This window comes from Ochotona curzoniae, unplaced genomic scaffold (genome assembly GCF_017591425.1).
Source record: "Ochotona curzoniae isolate NIBS_2020 unplaced genomic scaffold, NIBS_Ocur_1.0 contig_4502, whole genome shotgun sequence".
NCBI lineage: Eukaryota > Metazoa > Chordata > Mammalia > Lagomorpha > Ochotonidae > Ochotona > Ochotona curzoniae.
In genome coordinates, this window is record NW_024466308.1 from 752,661 (window position 1) to 764,967 (window position 12,307).

At 63.8% G+C, this 12,307-nt stretch overlaps 1 protein-coding gene across 8 annotated transcripts in view; it reads left to right on the top strand.

Moving 5' to 3' along the window:
• The window catches only part of SMARCA4 (SWI/SNF related, matrix associated, actin dependent regulator of chromatin, subfamily a, member 4), a 54,263-nt gene that overhangs the window by 10,713 nt on the left and 31,243 nt on the right, over positions 1–12,307 (top strand). For all 8 annotated transcript variants that reach the window (XM_040986327.1, XM_040986328.1, XM_040986330.1 and 5 more), the window contains 7 exons: positions 200–326; positions 1,216–1,389; positions 2,218–2,391; positions 3,074–3,241; positions 3,804–3,854; positions 9,922–10,052; positions 10,344–10,401. In XM_040986327.1, coding sequence (XP_040842261.1) covers positions 200–326; positions 1,216–1,389; positions 2,218–2,391; positions 3,074–3,241; positions 3,804–3,854; positions 9,922–10,052; positions 10,344–10,401 — 883 coding nt within the window. The remainder of the gene's footprint in view (positions 1–199; positions 327–1,215; positions 1,390–2,217; positions 2,392–3,073; positions 3,242–3,803; positions 3,855–9,921; positions 10,053–10,343; positions 10,402–12,307) is intronic.

A 12,307-nucleotide genomic window follows, 5' to 3' on the forward strand; every position in this document is an offset into this window, starting at 1 on the left:
GCAGGGCCCCGGGTTAGCCTCCCCCGCAGGGTGGGACAGGTCCCCTTGCCGCCCGGGTGTGCTGCCCGGGCCGCTAAGCAAGCTTGCTGTCGCTCTTCCTGACACGTCTCTCTCCTTACGGGGTGTGTCCTGTTGAGGCTTCCCTGGGCTTCCTGGCTGGGCCGGCCTCACGCACCCCCTTCCTTTCTCCACGCCCCAGGCTACAGGCTCGCATCGCGCACCGAATTCAGGAACTTGAAAACCTTCCCGGGTCGTTGGCCGGGGATTTGCGAACCAAAGCGACCATTGAGCTCAAGGCCCTTCGGCTGCTGAACTTCCAGAGGCAGGTGGGCGGAGTGCACTGTCCCCCCGGGGGTCCACGCCGGCCGCGCACACACCCACACTCGACACGCCCCACATGCCTAGTGTATTCAACACCCCCGCGTGTGCGTGCTTCGGGTTTTTGTAGATTTATTTCATTTCTTACTGGAAAGTCAGACGTATAGAGAGGAGAAGAGACAAGGGTCTCCCATCCGCTGGTTCAAGCGGCCCAAGTGGCCCTAACAGCCGGAGCTGAGCCAATCTGAAGCCAGGAGCCAAGAGCTTCCTCTGGGTCTCCCGCGCGGATGCAGGGTCCCAAGGCTGTGGGCCGTCCTCCGCTGCTTAGCAGAGCAGCAGGATTAGAACCAGCAGCCATATGGGCTCCTGGGTGTGCAAGATGAGGACTTTAGCATCTAGGCCAGCGCGGCAGGCCCGTGTGTGCACCTAGCACCCACACGTACACACACACCCCACCTCCCCACGTCTGTGCATGTACCATACACTCAGCACGTGCTCCTGCGTACACGCCCGTAGGTCCCCTGGGCCTGTCCTGAGGCCCTGCCTAAGCCTGGGCTGCCCCCGGGCACCGTTGTTCTCAGAGGAGGAGACTCCAGTGGGCCTCTCTGCAGGGGGTACTGTCTGGGACCTCATGGGGCACTGCTGCTCTGTGCCACGTGCCAGCAGCACTGTCGCTGACGGAGTTAGTGCCCGGGGTCCTGTCAGTGACCCGGAGCGGGCCTTCCGCACAGCAGCTTTCCGCAGGAGCAGCTCTCAGAGGCGCTGATGGCCGGTACCCGGCCCCGGGCCGTCGCAGGGTCTTGGGGAGTGAGCAAGGGGGTGGGGCTCTGGGTCGTGGCGGCGCCCGCCTGCCTGGCTCGCAGGGCTCGGTGCCAGGCCTCCTGTGGGTCTCCCCAGCTGCGCCAGGAGGTGGTGGTATGCATGCGGAGGGACACGGCGCTGGAGACGGCGCTCAACGCCAAGGCCTACAAGCGCAGCAAGCGCCAGTCCCTGCGGGAGGCCCGCATCACGGAGAAGCTGGAGAAGCAGCAGAAGATCGAGCAGGAACGCAAACGGCGCCAGAAGCACCAGGTGGGCTCAGCAGGCGGGCGCGTGCCCGGGCGGGCTCAGCAGGCGGGTGCGTGCCCGGGCGGGCTCAGCAGGTGGGCTCAGCAGGTGGGCGCGTGCCCGGGTGGGCTCAGCAGGTGGGCTCAGCAGGCAGGCGCGTGCCCGGGTGGGCTCAGCAGGCGGGCGCGTGCCCGGGTGGGCTCAGCAGGTGGGCTCAGCAGGCGGGCGCATGCCCGGGTGGGCTCAGCAGGTGGGCGCGTGCCCGGGTGGGCTCAGCAGGTGGGCGCGTGCCGTGACACTGTTTAGCCCTGGGGGTGGGGGTTCTCTCTCTGGGGCCGGGGGCAGGGGCCCAGCCCCACAAGGCAGCCATGGATGCATGCAGTGGGACAGTGCGGCTGGCACCCGGCCCTGGGGCTGGGCTCGGCTGCCAGAGCTGTGCAGGGCTCCGATCTGACTGCCCTGTCAGTCTAGTGGGCTGAGGGCCCTGACCAAGCCGATGTTACTAGGTTTCTTTTTTCATATTCTAATTTTCTGCAATGAACACCTATAGCTGCGTGGTTGGTGGTGACCCGCGTGGGTGTCGTGTTGGCCTATTCTCACAGAGCCAGGCAGCCGTGCAGTGAAAGTCCTACGGAAACACGGTGTTCCAGGCGTCCTCTGTCGCGGCACGCCCCACCCTTCCCCTGTGTGGGGACAGGTCGCATGTGTTCACCTCAAAATTTAAAATTACACTGGGGCTTTCTGGCCCCTCTGTTCTTTTGGGGGACCTGTCCGGGACCTGTTCACCCCGTAGCCGGGGCACCCAGGGCGGGAGGGTCCTGAGGTTGCAGCCTCCTCTGCGTGCATCCACAGGAATACCTCAACAGCATCCTGCAGCACGCGAAGGACTTCAAGGAGTACCACCGGTCCGTCACGGGCAAGGTGCAGAAGCTCACCAAGGCCGTGGCCACGTACCACGCCAACACGGAGCGCGAGCAGAAGAAAGAGAACGAGAGAATCGAGAAGGAGCGGATGCGCAGGCTCATGGTGAGTCCCGTGGGTGCAGGTCAGGGTGAGTCCCGTGGGTGCCGCGTCGCAGGTCAGGGTGAGTCCCGTGGGTGCCACGTCGCAGGCTCATGGTGAGTCCCGTGGGTGCCACGTCGCAGGTCAGGGTGAGTCCCGTGGGTGCCACGTCGCAGGCTCAGGGTGAGTCCCGTGGGTGCAGGTCAGGGTGAGTCCCGTGGGTGCCACGTCGCAGGCTCATGGTGAGTCCCGTGGGTGCCGCGTCGCAGGTCAGGGTGAGTCCCGTGGGTGCCGCGTCGCAGGTCAGGGTGAGTCCCGTGGGTGCCACGTCGCAGGCTCATGGTGAGTCCCGTGGGTGCCGCGTCGCAGGTCAGGGTGAGTCCCGTGGGTGCCGCGTCGCAGGTCAGGGTGAGTCCCGTGGGTGCCGCGTCGCAGGCTCATGGTGAGTCCCGTGGGTGCCACGTCGCAGGCTCAGGGTGATGTGTCTGAGACCAGCTGGTGGAAGTGCTGGGCATGGGCGTGTCATGCGAGTGGAGATGCCAGGGCTTGTGCCCTTGGCGGCAGAGCCCCTGGCAGCCTGTCAGGTGCTGGGGTGAGGCGATCGTGGAGGTGGGGGTCTACAGCCGTGCGTGGGCCCGCCACGGTGCCTGCTGTGGTGTGTGTGCCGCGTGAGGGTGCCGCTCACCGTCCCCTTCCCCTTGCTCAGGCCGAGGATGAGGAGGGCTACCGCAAGCTCATCGACCAGAAGAAGGACAAGCGGCTGGCGTACCTGCTGCAGCAGACGGACGAGTACGTGGCCAACCTCACGGAGCTGGTGCGCCAGCACAAGGCCGCCCAGGTGGCCAAGGAGAAGAAGAAGAAGAAGAAGAGGAAGGTGCGTGGGGCCCGCGTGGGTGGCACCTCGGCGCGGGCTGTGGGCACCGTGTGACCGGCTCTCCTCCCGTGGGTGGCACCTCGGCGCGGGCTGTGGGCACCGTGTGACCGGCTCTCCTCCCGTGGGTGGCCCCTCGGCGCGGGCTGTGGGCACCGTGTGACCGGCTCTCCTCCCGTGGGTGGCACCTTGGCGCAGGCTGTGGGCACCGTGTGACCGGCTCTCCTCCCGTGGGTGGCACCCTCGGCGCAGGCTGTGGGCACCTTGTGACCGGCTCTCCTCCCGTGGGTGGCCCCTCGGCGCGGGCTGTGGGCACCGTGTGACCGGCTCTCCTCTCGTGGGTGGCACCCTCGGCGCAGGCTGTGGGCACCGTGTGACCGGCTCTCCTCTCATGGGTGGCGCCCTCGGCGCGGGCTGTGGGCACCGTGTGACCGGCTCTCCTCTCATGGGTGGTGCCCTCGGCGCGGACTGTGGGCACCGTGTGACCGGCTCTCCTCCCGTGGGTGGCGCCCTCGGCGCGGGCTGTGGGCACCGTGTGACCGGCTTTCTTCTCTCGTGCTTACAGAAGGCAGAAAACGCCGAGGGGCAGACGCCGGCCATCGGTCCCGACGGCGAGGTGAGACGTGGGGGGCTCCTGGGACGCCCAGCTCCTCGGCTTGGGTCTGTCTGCAGTCTCGGGCCCCGTGCCCGGCCTTGGTTTAAGATGTCACCTCCTCTGCCCATCGCAGGGCCGTTTCTTTGCAAACTTCTGCCCTGCTGTGTTGCCTGCTGGGTTGTGGGGATTCTCTGAGACCCCCAAGGTGCAGGGCCTCCTGTGTGTGTCTCCTCCGGGTGCCTCTCCTTGACGCCCACCTGCAATGCGGAGTACCCACCCTCGTGCCCCCTTGCCCTCGGGCAGCAGGGAGCCCTGGCTCACCCCTCGCTTTGTCTCGGCCCATGCCCGTCCGGGCGCTCTGCAGCAGCGGGCCAGCTGTGTAACCGCAGCCTTGTGGTCAGCACTTGTTCACGGGCGGAAGACCCACCGTGGCCCGTTCTTCACGGGAGGAGTGTGATGTGATCCGTGCTGTCGCTGTTCCCAGTGGCCCTGGCTTCTTGCGCCTGCCAAGGCTGGTTTCCCAGGGGGCGGGTGGAGACTGGCAGCAGGGGCATGCTCCTGCAGGGGTGATGTGTGGTGCGTGGGCTGGAGAGGGGCCAGAGTGGGCCTGTGAGCCCCCCATCCAGCTGCATTGCTCGTCGGCCTCTCTGCTTTCCTGCTTGGCCTGTGGGCCACAGGCGGCCAGCCCCTTGCTGAGACTGGTGGGTTCCTAGTGCTCCCGGCCCCTGGGTCCGTCCCCCTGTGCGGGCAGGAGAGGGCCGGTACCCCGAGCAGGAACCCAGGCCCCCCTCCACATAGGCGGCAGGAAGGCCGGTACTTGGGCCAGCCACAGTGTCCCCGGGTGACGTTCGCAGAAAGGTGGAGTTGGGTCGGAGCCAGGACTCGCACCCCGGCCCTCGAGTGTGGCACACCCCAGCTCCCGGGGTCTGGCCTGCTCAAATGCATTAGTTTTATCTTAGGTTTTATTTATTTTGAAGGGGTTAGAGAGGGAGAGCCCGAAAAAGAGAGCTGTTGTGTGTGCCGGTTCTCTCAAGGCTCCGAGTGCCAGTACTGTGCCAGCCTGGAGCCAGGAGCCTGGGGCTTTGTCCTGGTCTCTGCCACGTTCGAGCAGGGGCCCAGACCCTGGAGACCATCCCAGGAGTGTTAGCAAGGAGCTGGATCCAGAGTGGAGCAGCCAGGACTTGAACCCGTGGCTGGATGGGGATGCCAGCATTGGGTGGTGACTTCACTCTGCCACAGCACCAGCCGTGGTGGCTCAGCTCTGTCTAAACCTTTCTGCAGGGCTTGTATGGATCACTGATCCGGCTACTGGGGCCCCCGTGGGGTGTGGGTGGTCCTGTGTGGCTGGTGAGTGGTCATCGCTTCCCCAGCTGCTCTCCGCAGGCCGTCGCCTCCCGCAGGCCTGGATTCTAGAAGCCTTGGCCTAACTGGGAGTGTACACTGCCCTGGGGTGTCGCTGCTTCTGGGGGCCCTTGGGGTGCAGGTCGAGGAAGTAGGTTAGGGCACCATGCCATCCTGGTCCCAAGGACCCGTGCCAGCTCTCTGCGGTCCCCCCGGAGCCCCTGCCTGCGGCCTCCTGGCTTCCCGCATCTGACACGGGAGCGCTCCCTTAGGTACCGGTCGGACACGGCTGTTTTTCTAGTGCACAGAACCCAGTTGGACGGTGGCAGCCGTGGGGAGATTTGGATGTCACACTGCTGTTTTCTGTCCCAATCTGTCACCTGAGACGTGTGCCCGAGACCCAGGGCCTGGGACCAGTGTCTGGCTGCTTCAGAGCACGCCGGGGGGGGGGGGGGTCTGGCTCCCCCGGCACCCCCTCAGCCCCGCATCCCCATGCTGGATCACGGTGACGCAGGCCACCCGCAGGAGCTGCCCGATGCTCCGTGTGAGTCCTGCATGCTCCCTCCTGTGTGGGGGAGCCATGATGGAGAAGCGATGGGATGGCAGGCCGTGCCCCTGTGCAGCATCTTAGCCCCCGTCCCAGGGCCCCTTTTGGTGTCACCTCCCCGCTGAATCTACGTGTGGACGTAGACATAGGCATGTATGTATTTTTTTAAGAGACTTGTATTATTTTTGTTGGGAAGTCAGATATACAGAGAAAGAGAGAGAGGAAGATCTTCTGTCCGTTGATTCACTGCCCAAGTGACCGCAACAGCTGGAGCTGAGCCGATCCAAAGCCAGGAGCCAGGAGCCTCTCCCGGGTCTCCCACAGGGTCCCCAGGCTTTGGGCCGTCCTCCACTGCTTTCCCAGGCCACAGGCAGGGGGGGAAGTGGAGCAGCCGGGATCCCAACAGGCACCCATGTGGGAGAATTGACATGTTGAGCCATCTGTCCCGACCTGCTGCCGTGTCTGTGGATCCACACCGAGCTCAGAGCTTCCTGTCCGCACTTCTGGAGGCTGGCCCCACGACAGAGGTGGCCGCCACGTTCTTTCCTGGTGAGGGCCGTGACCTCATGTGCCAGGCCAAGACACAGTGCCAGCCCCTGGCCTCCCCTTGCCCAGGATGCTAATCCCAGCGTGAGTGTGAGGACAGCACGCTTGGGACCTGTCACCGTCTCTCCCAGATGGGGGACCTCAGCGGGGGATGTGGGGACGCCCTGGCAGGCCGTGCTGTGGCCTTCACGGAGACGCACGGGCGTAGAGCACCGCTGCTTGGCAGGAGTGTCCCAGCGAGCCTGCCCCTGGAGCTCGGGAGGGACGGCTCAGCACAACGGGAGCCGCACCAGCTTTGGTCTCGTGCATGTTGTTAGGACTTTTTGAAAACCCCTGGCATAAATGGATTTCATTGTTTAAAACATCTTTTTTTTTTTTTTTTTTTTTTTAAAGATTTATTTTTATTATTTTTTTCATTGGAAAGGCGGATATACAGAGAGGAGAGACAGAGAGGAAGATCTTCCGTCCGATGATTCACTCCCCAAGTGAGCGCAACGGGCCGATACTATGCCGATCCGAAGCCAGGAGCCTCTTCCGGGTCTCCCGCACGGGTGCAGGTTCCCAAAGCTTTGGGCCGTCCTCGACTGCTTTCCCAGGCCACAGGCAGGGAGCTGGAAGGGAAGCGGGGCTGCCGGGATTAGAACCGGCGCCCATATGGGATCCCGGGCGTGCTAGGCGAGGACCTTTAACCACTTGCGCCACCGCGCCGGGCCCTGTTTAAAACATCTTTGAGATGCGCTGCGGTTAACGGGGACCTGTGGTGCCAGGCTAGACTGCCGGCATTGGGGGGCAGCTCCGGAGTTGCACAGGTGGGCGCACCCCGACAGGCCCCGCAGCCTCCCTCAGGCACAGGTGAGCTGTGCTGTCCCACGTTAAACCAGCTGCATGGCCTGGGTATGGCCATCCTCTTTCCATCCCAAGTAGTAGGTTTTTTGTAAAAGAAAGGAAAAAGTTACTTTCTTTACCTGAAAGGGTTACAGAGAGAACAGGAGAGAGCGGGAGAACCTGGGACAGATCTTCCATCCACCTGTGCACTCCGCACGTGGCCGCCCAGGCAGGTGCCAGCTGCTCCCTCCGGGGGTGCTGCACGGGAATGGGGTCCCAGCACTTGGCCATCCTCTCCCCCCAACCCGGGCACATTAGCAGGTTGTTGGATTGGAAGTGGAGCAGCCAGGAGTTGAGCTGGCACCTCCATGGGATGCAGGCTCTGCGGGCGGGGCCTTTGCCCGCTGGGCCACTGTGCCAGCCCCGTGTCATTGTTGCGTCGGCAGTGCTGCCCTGAATCTTTGTGGGAGATTGTGGCCTGCATGTCCCTGTTGGTGGGAGGCGTGAGCCGGGCCCTCGGGGCGAGGAAGGATGGCTCCGTATGTGCTCGCCATGCTGCCCGGCTGCCGCGGCGTCACCTCCCTGCATGTTCAGCTGCCTCCTGGGGACCCGGTGCCCGAGCCTCACACCACGGCTCCTGCAGTCCTGGGTTGGGGGACCCTGCGGGAAGAAGTGTCTTCATATGCTTGCCCTGGGAGTCCGCAGCGAGGCAGCAGCTGCGAGCCCTTGAATGGGGTTGTGGTACCCACGAGGCAGCAGAGGCTGACGGCACCATGCTGGGTGCTGCCCGCAGTGAGCTCCGTGCAGCGTGGAGCCACACGGACAGTGCATGGGGTTGGGCCGGGAAGGACCAAAGGCCACAGTAACACAGATACTTTCAAGGAATGTTCCCCCAAAGAGTTGCTTTTGTTGCAAAGGCAGATTTAGAGAGAGAGAGCTTCCCTCTGCTGGCTCACTCCCCAGGTGGCCACAGAGGCCAGAGCTGAGCTGATCCACAGCCAGGAGCCAGGAGCCTCTTCCAGGTCTCCCACACGGGTGCAGGGTCCCCAGGCTGTGGGCCGTCCTCCACTGCTTTCTCAGGCCACAGGCAGGGAGCTGGATGGGAAGTGGAGCTGCCAGGATACAAACTGGAGCCCATATGGGATCCCAGTGTGTGCAAGGTGAGGACTTCAGCCGCTAGGCCACCGTGCCAGGCCTCACAGTGTCACTTGATTGGCAGGCAAGAGTGTGTGAAAATGCCTGCTCTGCCCGCACCCTGCCCCCTCCCACATACCTGTGGTGGCTTGGAGGAGCAGGGCTGGCTCCTGAGCACCGTGCAGGCCTCCCGTGTGGGTGCAGGGGCCCGGCAGCTTTAGCCGTCACCCGTGCCTGGGACTGTGGGACAGTGAGCTGGAGCTGGGTGCCCAGCCATGCCGTACCTTACCTGCTGGGCAGAAGGAGGGACCAGGGGTCGTGGGGTCAGCTCTTACGTAAGATTTATTTATTTTTATTGGAAAGGTGGGTAAGATTTATAGAGAAAAAGAGAGATCTTCCATCGGCTGGTTCACTCCCCAAATGACCAAAGCCAGGAGTTTCTCCTGGGTCTCCCACGCGGGAGCAGCCAGGACATGAATTTTATTTTATTTTTTAATTGAAAAGCAGAGAGAGCTCCCAGTTTGTTACACATTACTCAGATGCTTGCAGTAGAAGCTCCTGCTAGGCTAAAAGAAGTCATGAGTGAAGAACCCAAACTGGGGGCCCAGCACGATAGCGTAGTGGTTGAAAGTCCTTGCCTTACATATGTCGGGATCCCATAGGGGCGCTGGTTCTAATCCCAGCAGCTCCACTTCCCATCCAGCTTCCTGCCTGTGGCCTGGGAAAGCAGTGGAGGACGGCCCACAGCCTTGGGACCCTGCACCCGCGTGGGAGACCCAGAGGAGGCTCCTGGCTCCTGGCTTTGGATTGGCTCAGCTCCGGCCATTGGGGCCTCTTGGAGAGTGAACCAGCACACACAATATCTTCCTCTCTGTATATCTGACTTTCCAATAAAAATAAAGGAATTAAAAAAAAACCAAGCTTGTTCTCCTAGGTGGGGGACGGGCGCCCAGGTACTGGCCCTTGCAGCCCCCTCGTTGCATGGTGCTGGGCAGCAGAACAGCCCCAACCAAGCACACAGAGTGCGAGGAGGAGACCCAGCTGGTGCCGCTTCTCTCCCTAAGGATCTTTATTCAAGAGGCCCTGTGAGAGCGAGCCCTCGTGCACTGATACCCCCACGTGACCACAGCCGTCGGCATGCACCGAGCCGAAGCCAGGAGCGTTTTTCCCCGCAGTGTAGCACGCTGTGCCACTGCACCGTCCCCTCCCCTCGCCCAGTTGGGTCTTCATGGCTGCCTGCAGCCCCCTCCCCTGCGGAGACGGCAGGACCCCGTAGGAGAGCCGTGTGTCCGCGGGCCGGAGCAGGAGGAACTCTGGGAGGGCTGTGGCATTGTTGAGCTATTGCCATCAGCTGTTGATGGGAGACGGCGCTGGGACCTTCACACAGGCCCCACCTGGGGAGGATTGAGGGCGTGGGCCGTGCGTGGGGAAGGGGAGGTGTGTGGGGCTGGGCCTTGGGGAGCCCCTGGGTGCTCTGCACGGCAGGCCTTCTCCGGGTGGGTAGATTGGCTCCCGGCGCCCCTGGGTCCTGAGCCCCTCCTGGACCGGGCCTGGCCGTGTTCGGTGGGGGGTCAGGGGGTCAGGTGTCTGGGCGCTACCCCCACCCCGACCACGTCTCCACCCACTGTTCTCCGCCCAGGGCCTTGGGGGGTTGGGTGCCCCAGAACCGCCAGTCACCATGTCCTTGTCTTGCAGCCGCTGGACGAGACCAGCCAGATGAGCGACCTCCCGGTCAAGGTGATCCACGTGGAGAGCGGCAAGATCCTCACGGGCACCGACGCGCCCAAGGCCGGGCAGCTGGAGGCCTGGCTGGAGATGAACCCGGGGTGAGCAGGGCCGCCCCGCACAGCCGGGACCCCGAGGGGCAGGGGGCGGGGAGAAGCTGGAGCTGAACCCGGGGTGAGCAGGGCCGCCCCGCACAGCGGGGAGCCCGAGACGCGGGAGGGAATGGGCCTGGCTGGAGCTGAGCCCGGGGTGAGCAGGGTCCCCAGGGCGCTGGGCAGGGCCGGCGGAGGACAGCAGCTGAGGGAAGGGCCCGCTGCAGCTTCCCGCCGTCTGGGGCTCTGGCTGAGTCTCAGGGATTTGGGGTTTCTGCTGAAACGCCCCCGTTTCCGCAGGTACGAAGTCGCTCCCAGATCCGACAGCGAGGAGAGCTCGGAGGAAGAAGAGGAGGAGGTAAGGTCCTTCCCAGGCGCCGGGCGCCCCTTCTCGGTCGGGGTCTCCATCCCAGGACAGGTGGCTGTGGCGGCATGGCCCGGTGTCCTGGGCACGTCTCGGGGCTCTGGCCGCCCGGCGTAGTGCTTCTCTCTTGGGGTAGCCTGGGCGGAAATGGCAGCGCGGCCTTCAGTGGTGCCGCTGGCTGTCGGGTTACTTACGAACGGTGCACTCTGTGTATGTTCTTATTTGAAAATATGTCTGTTTGTACGGGCAAGAGAGAGGAAAGGAGAGCTCTCCCCTGTGGCGCCCGGCTAGTCCGAAGCGAGAATGCGGCTCCGTGCAGGCCCCAGGCGGGACGGGAGCGAGGCAGAGCAGCTGACCGAGGCTGCTTGGCTGTCCAGTAGGTGGGCTGCATTTCCTGCCTCTTGTAAAGCAGTGACGTCTTGTTTCATTTATTTAACTTGAGAGAGGGCTGCAGAAAATGCCCAGCTACTGCTGGTTCGTGCACGAGCTGGCCTGGTCCTGATGCTGCCAGCCAGGAGTTCCTCTGTGCCTCTCTGAGCCCATGCCAGCAGGAGACGAGGCCAGCCTGTGCCAGGTCCTGCCGTAGGGGCAAGGTGCCAATCTGCACCCCTTCGTGGTCGGGGATCCGCGCTGACGAGCAGTGGTGGGCCGTCCCTGGCCTCGCCCCGCTCCCCGCTCTTGGGGTGTTTGCTGCAAGCCCAGGGGCCCGGGCTGCTGTGCATGTGCCCAGGACTGCCGTGTGTGGTTGGCTGGGGTTTTATAAAGAGATATTTGTTTTTATTGGAAAGTAAGATGTACAGAGAGAAGAGACAGAGAGGAAGATCTTCCATCTGTTGATTCACTCTCCAAGTGACAGCAGTGGCCAGAGCTGAGCCGATCTGAAGCCAGGACCCGGGAGCCTCTTCTATGTCTCCCACGCGGGTGCAGGGTCCCAAGGCTTTGGGCCGTCCTCCACTGCTTTCCCAGGCCACAGGCAGGGAGCTGGGTGGGAAGTGGGGCAGCCGGGATTAGAACCTGCACCCAATGGGTTCCCGGCGCATGTAAGGCGAGGACTTTTAACCGCTAGGCTATCACCCTGGGTCCACGTGTGGCTGTTTGTTACCAGTGAAGTCAGGTTGGCATGGAAACTTCAGGCGAGCCCAGTGTCATTTTGCCTGTGTCTGAGGTCAGCCGGGCAGTCGGCCGTCAGGGCCTGTTCGTTTGCAGCACTGGGTCCCACGCCGCGATTTGTCCCTTCGGTGCAAAACGCCTCCACCTTGCTGGTTCTGGTTCTCTGCCGCGTGGCCGTGAGCTGGGTGGGCGGGCCTGGGGCAGATCTTGCTTTGGGATGCAGCGTGGGGTGCAGTGTGCTGGGTCCCACGGGAAGTGTGTTATCTGCCGAAGTCTTCCCCAGGTGGGGCCTTCGTCCAGCTCCTCGTTGTGCTCCCAGCGGCACGGAGCCCCACCCCGTGGCCGTTCGTGCTTTCTGGATTGTCTAGGCAAAGCCACTCGGGCTGCTTGCTGATTCTTAACCGGCTTGTGGTCTGAGCGCTCCCTGGGCCTGGAGAGTGGACGGGGCCTGCACTCCGGGGCGAGTCCTCCCGGCATGCCTGGCACTGGGCCTGTGCTCCAGGGCGAGTCCTCCCGGCATGCCTGGCACTGGGCCTGGAAGGAGGACGGGGGCCTGCACTCCGGGGCGAGTCCTCCCGGCATGCCTGGCACTGGGCCTGGAGGGAGGACGGGGGCCTGCACTCCGGGGCGAGTCCTCCCGGCATGCCTGGCACTGCTCCAGCTTCGTGCGGTCTTTTGAGACGCCTGAGTGCTTCTGCCGTGTGAATGCTTCTCGTGGGCCTCGCTGCGGGTGGCAGGCTGCCGATGCCGAGCGTCCGCTGCCGCCCTCCGTCGTGTGGGCCCCCCAAAG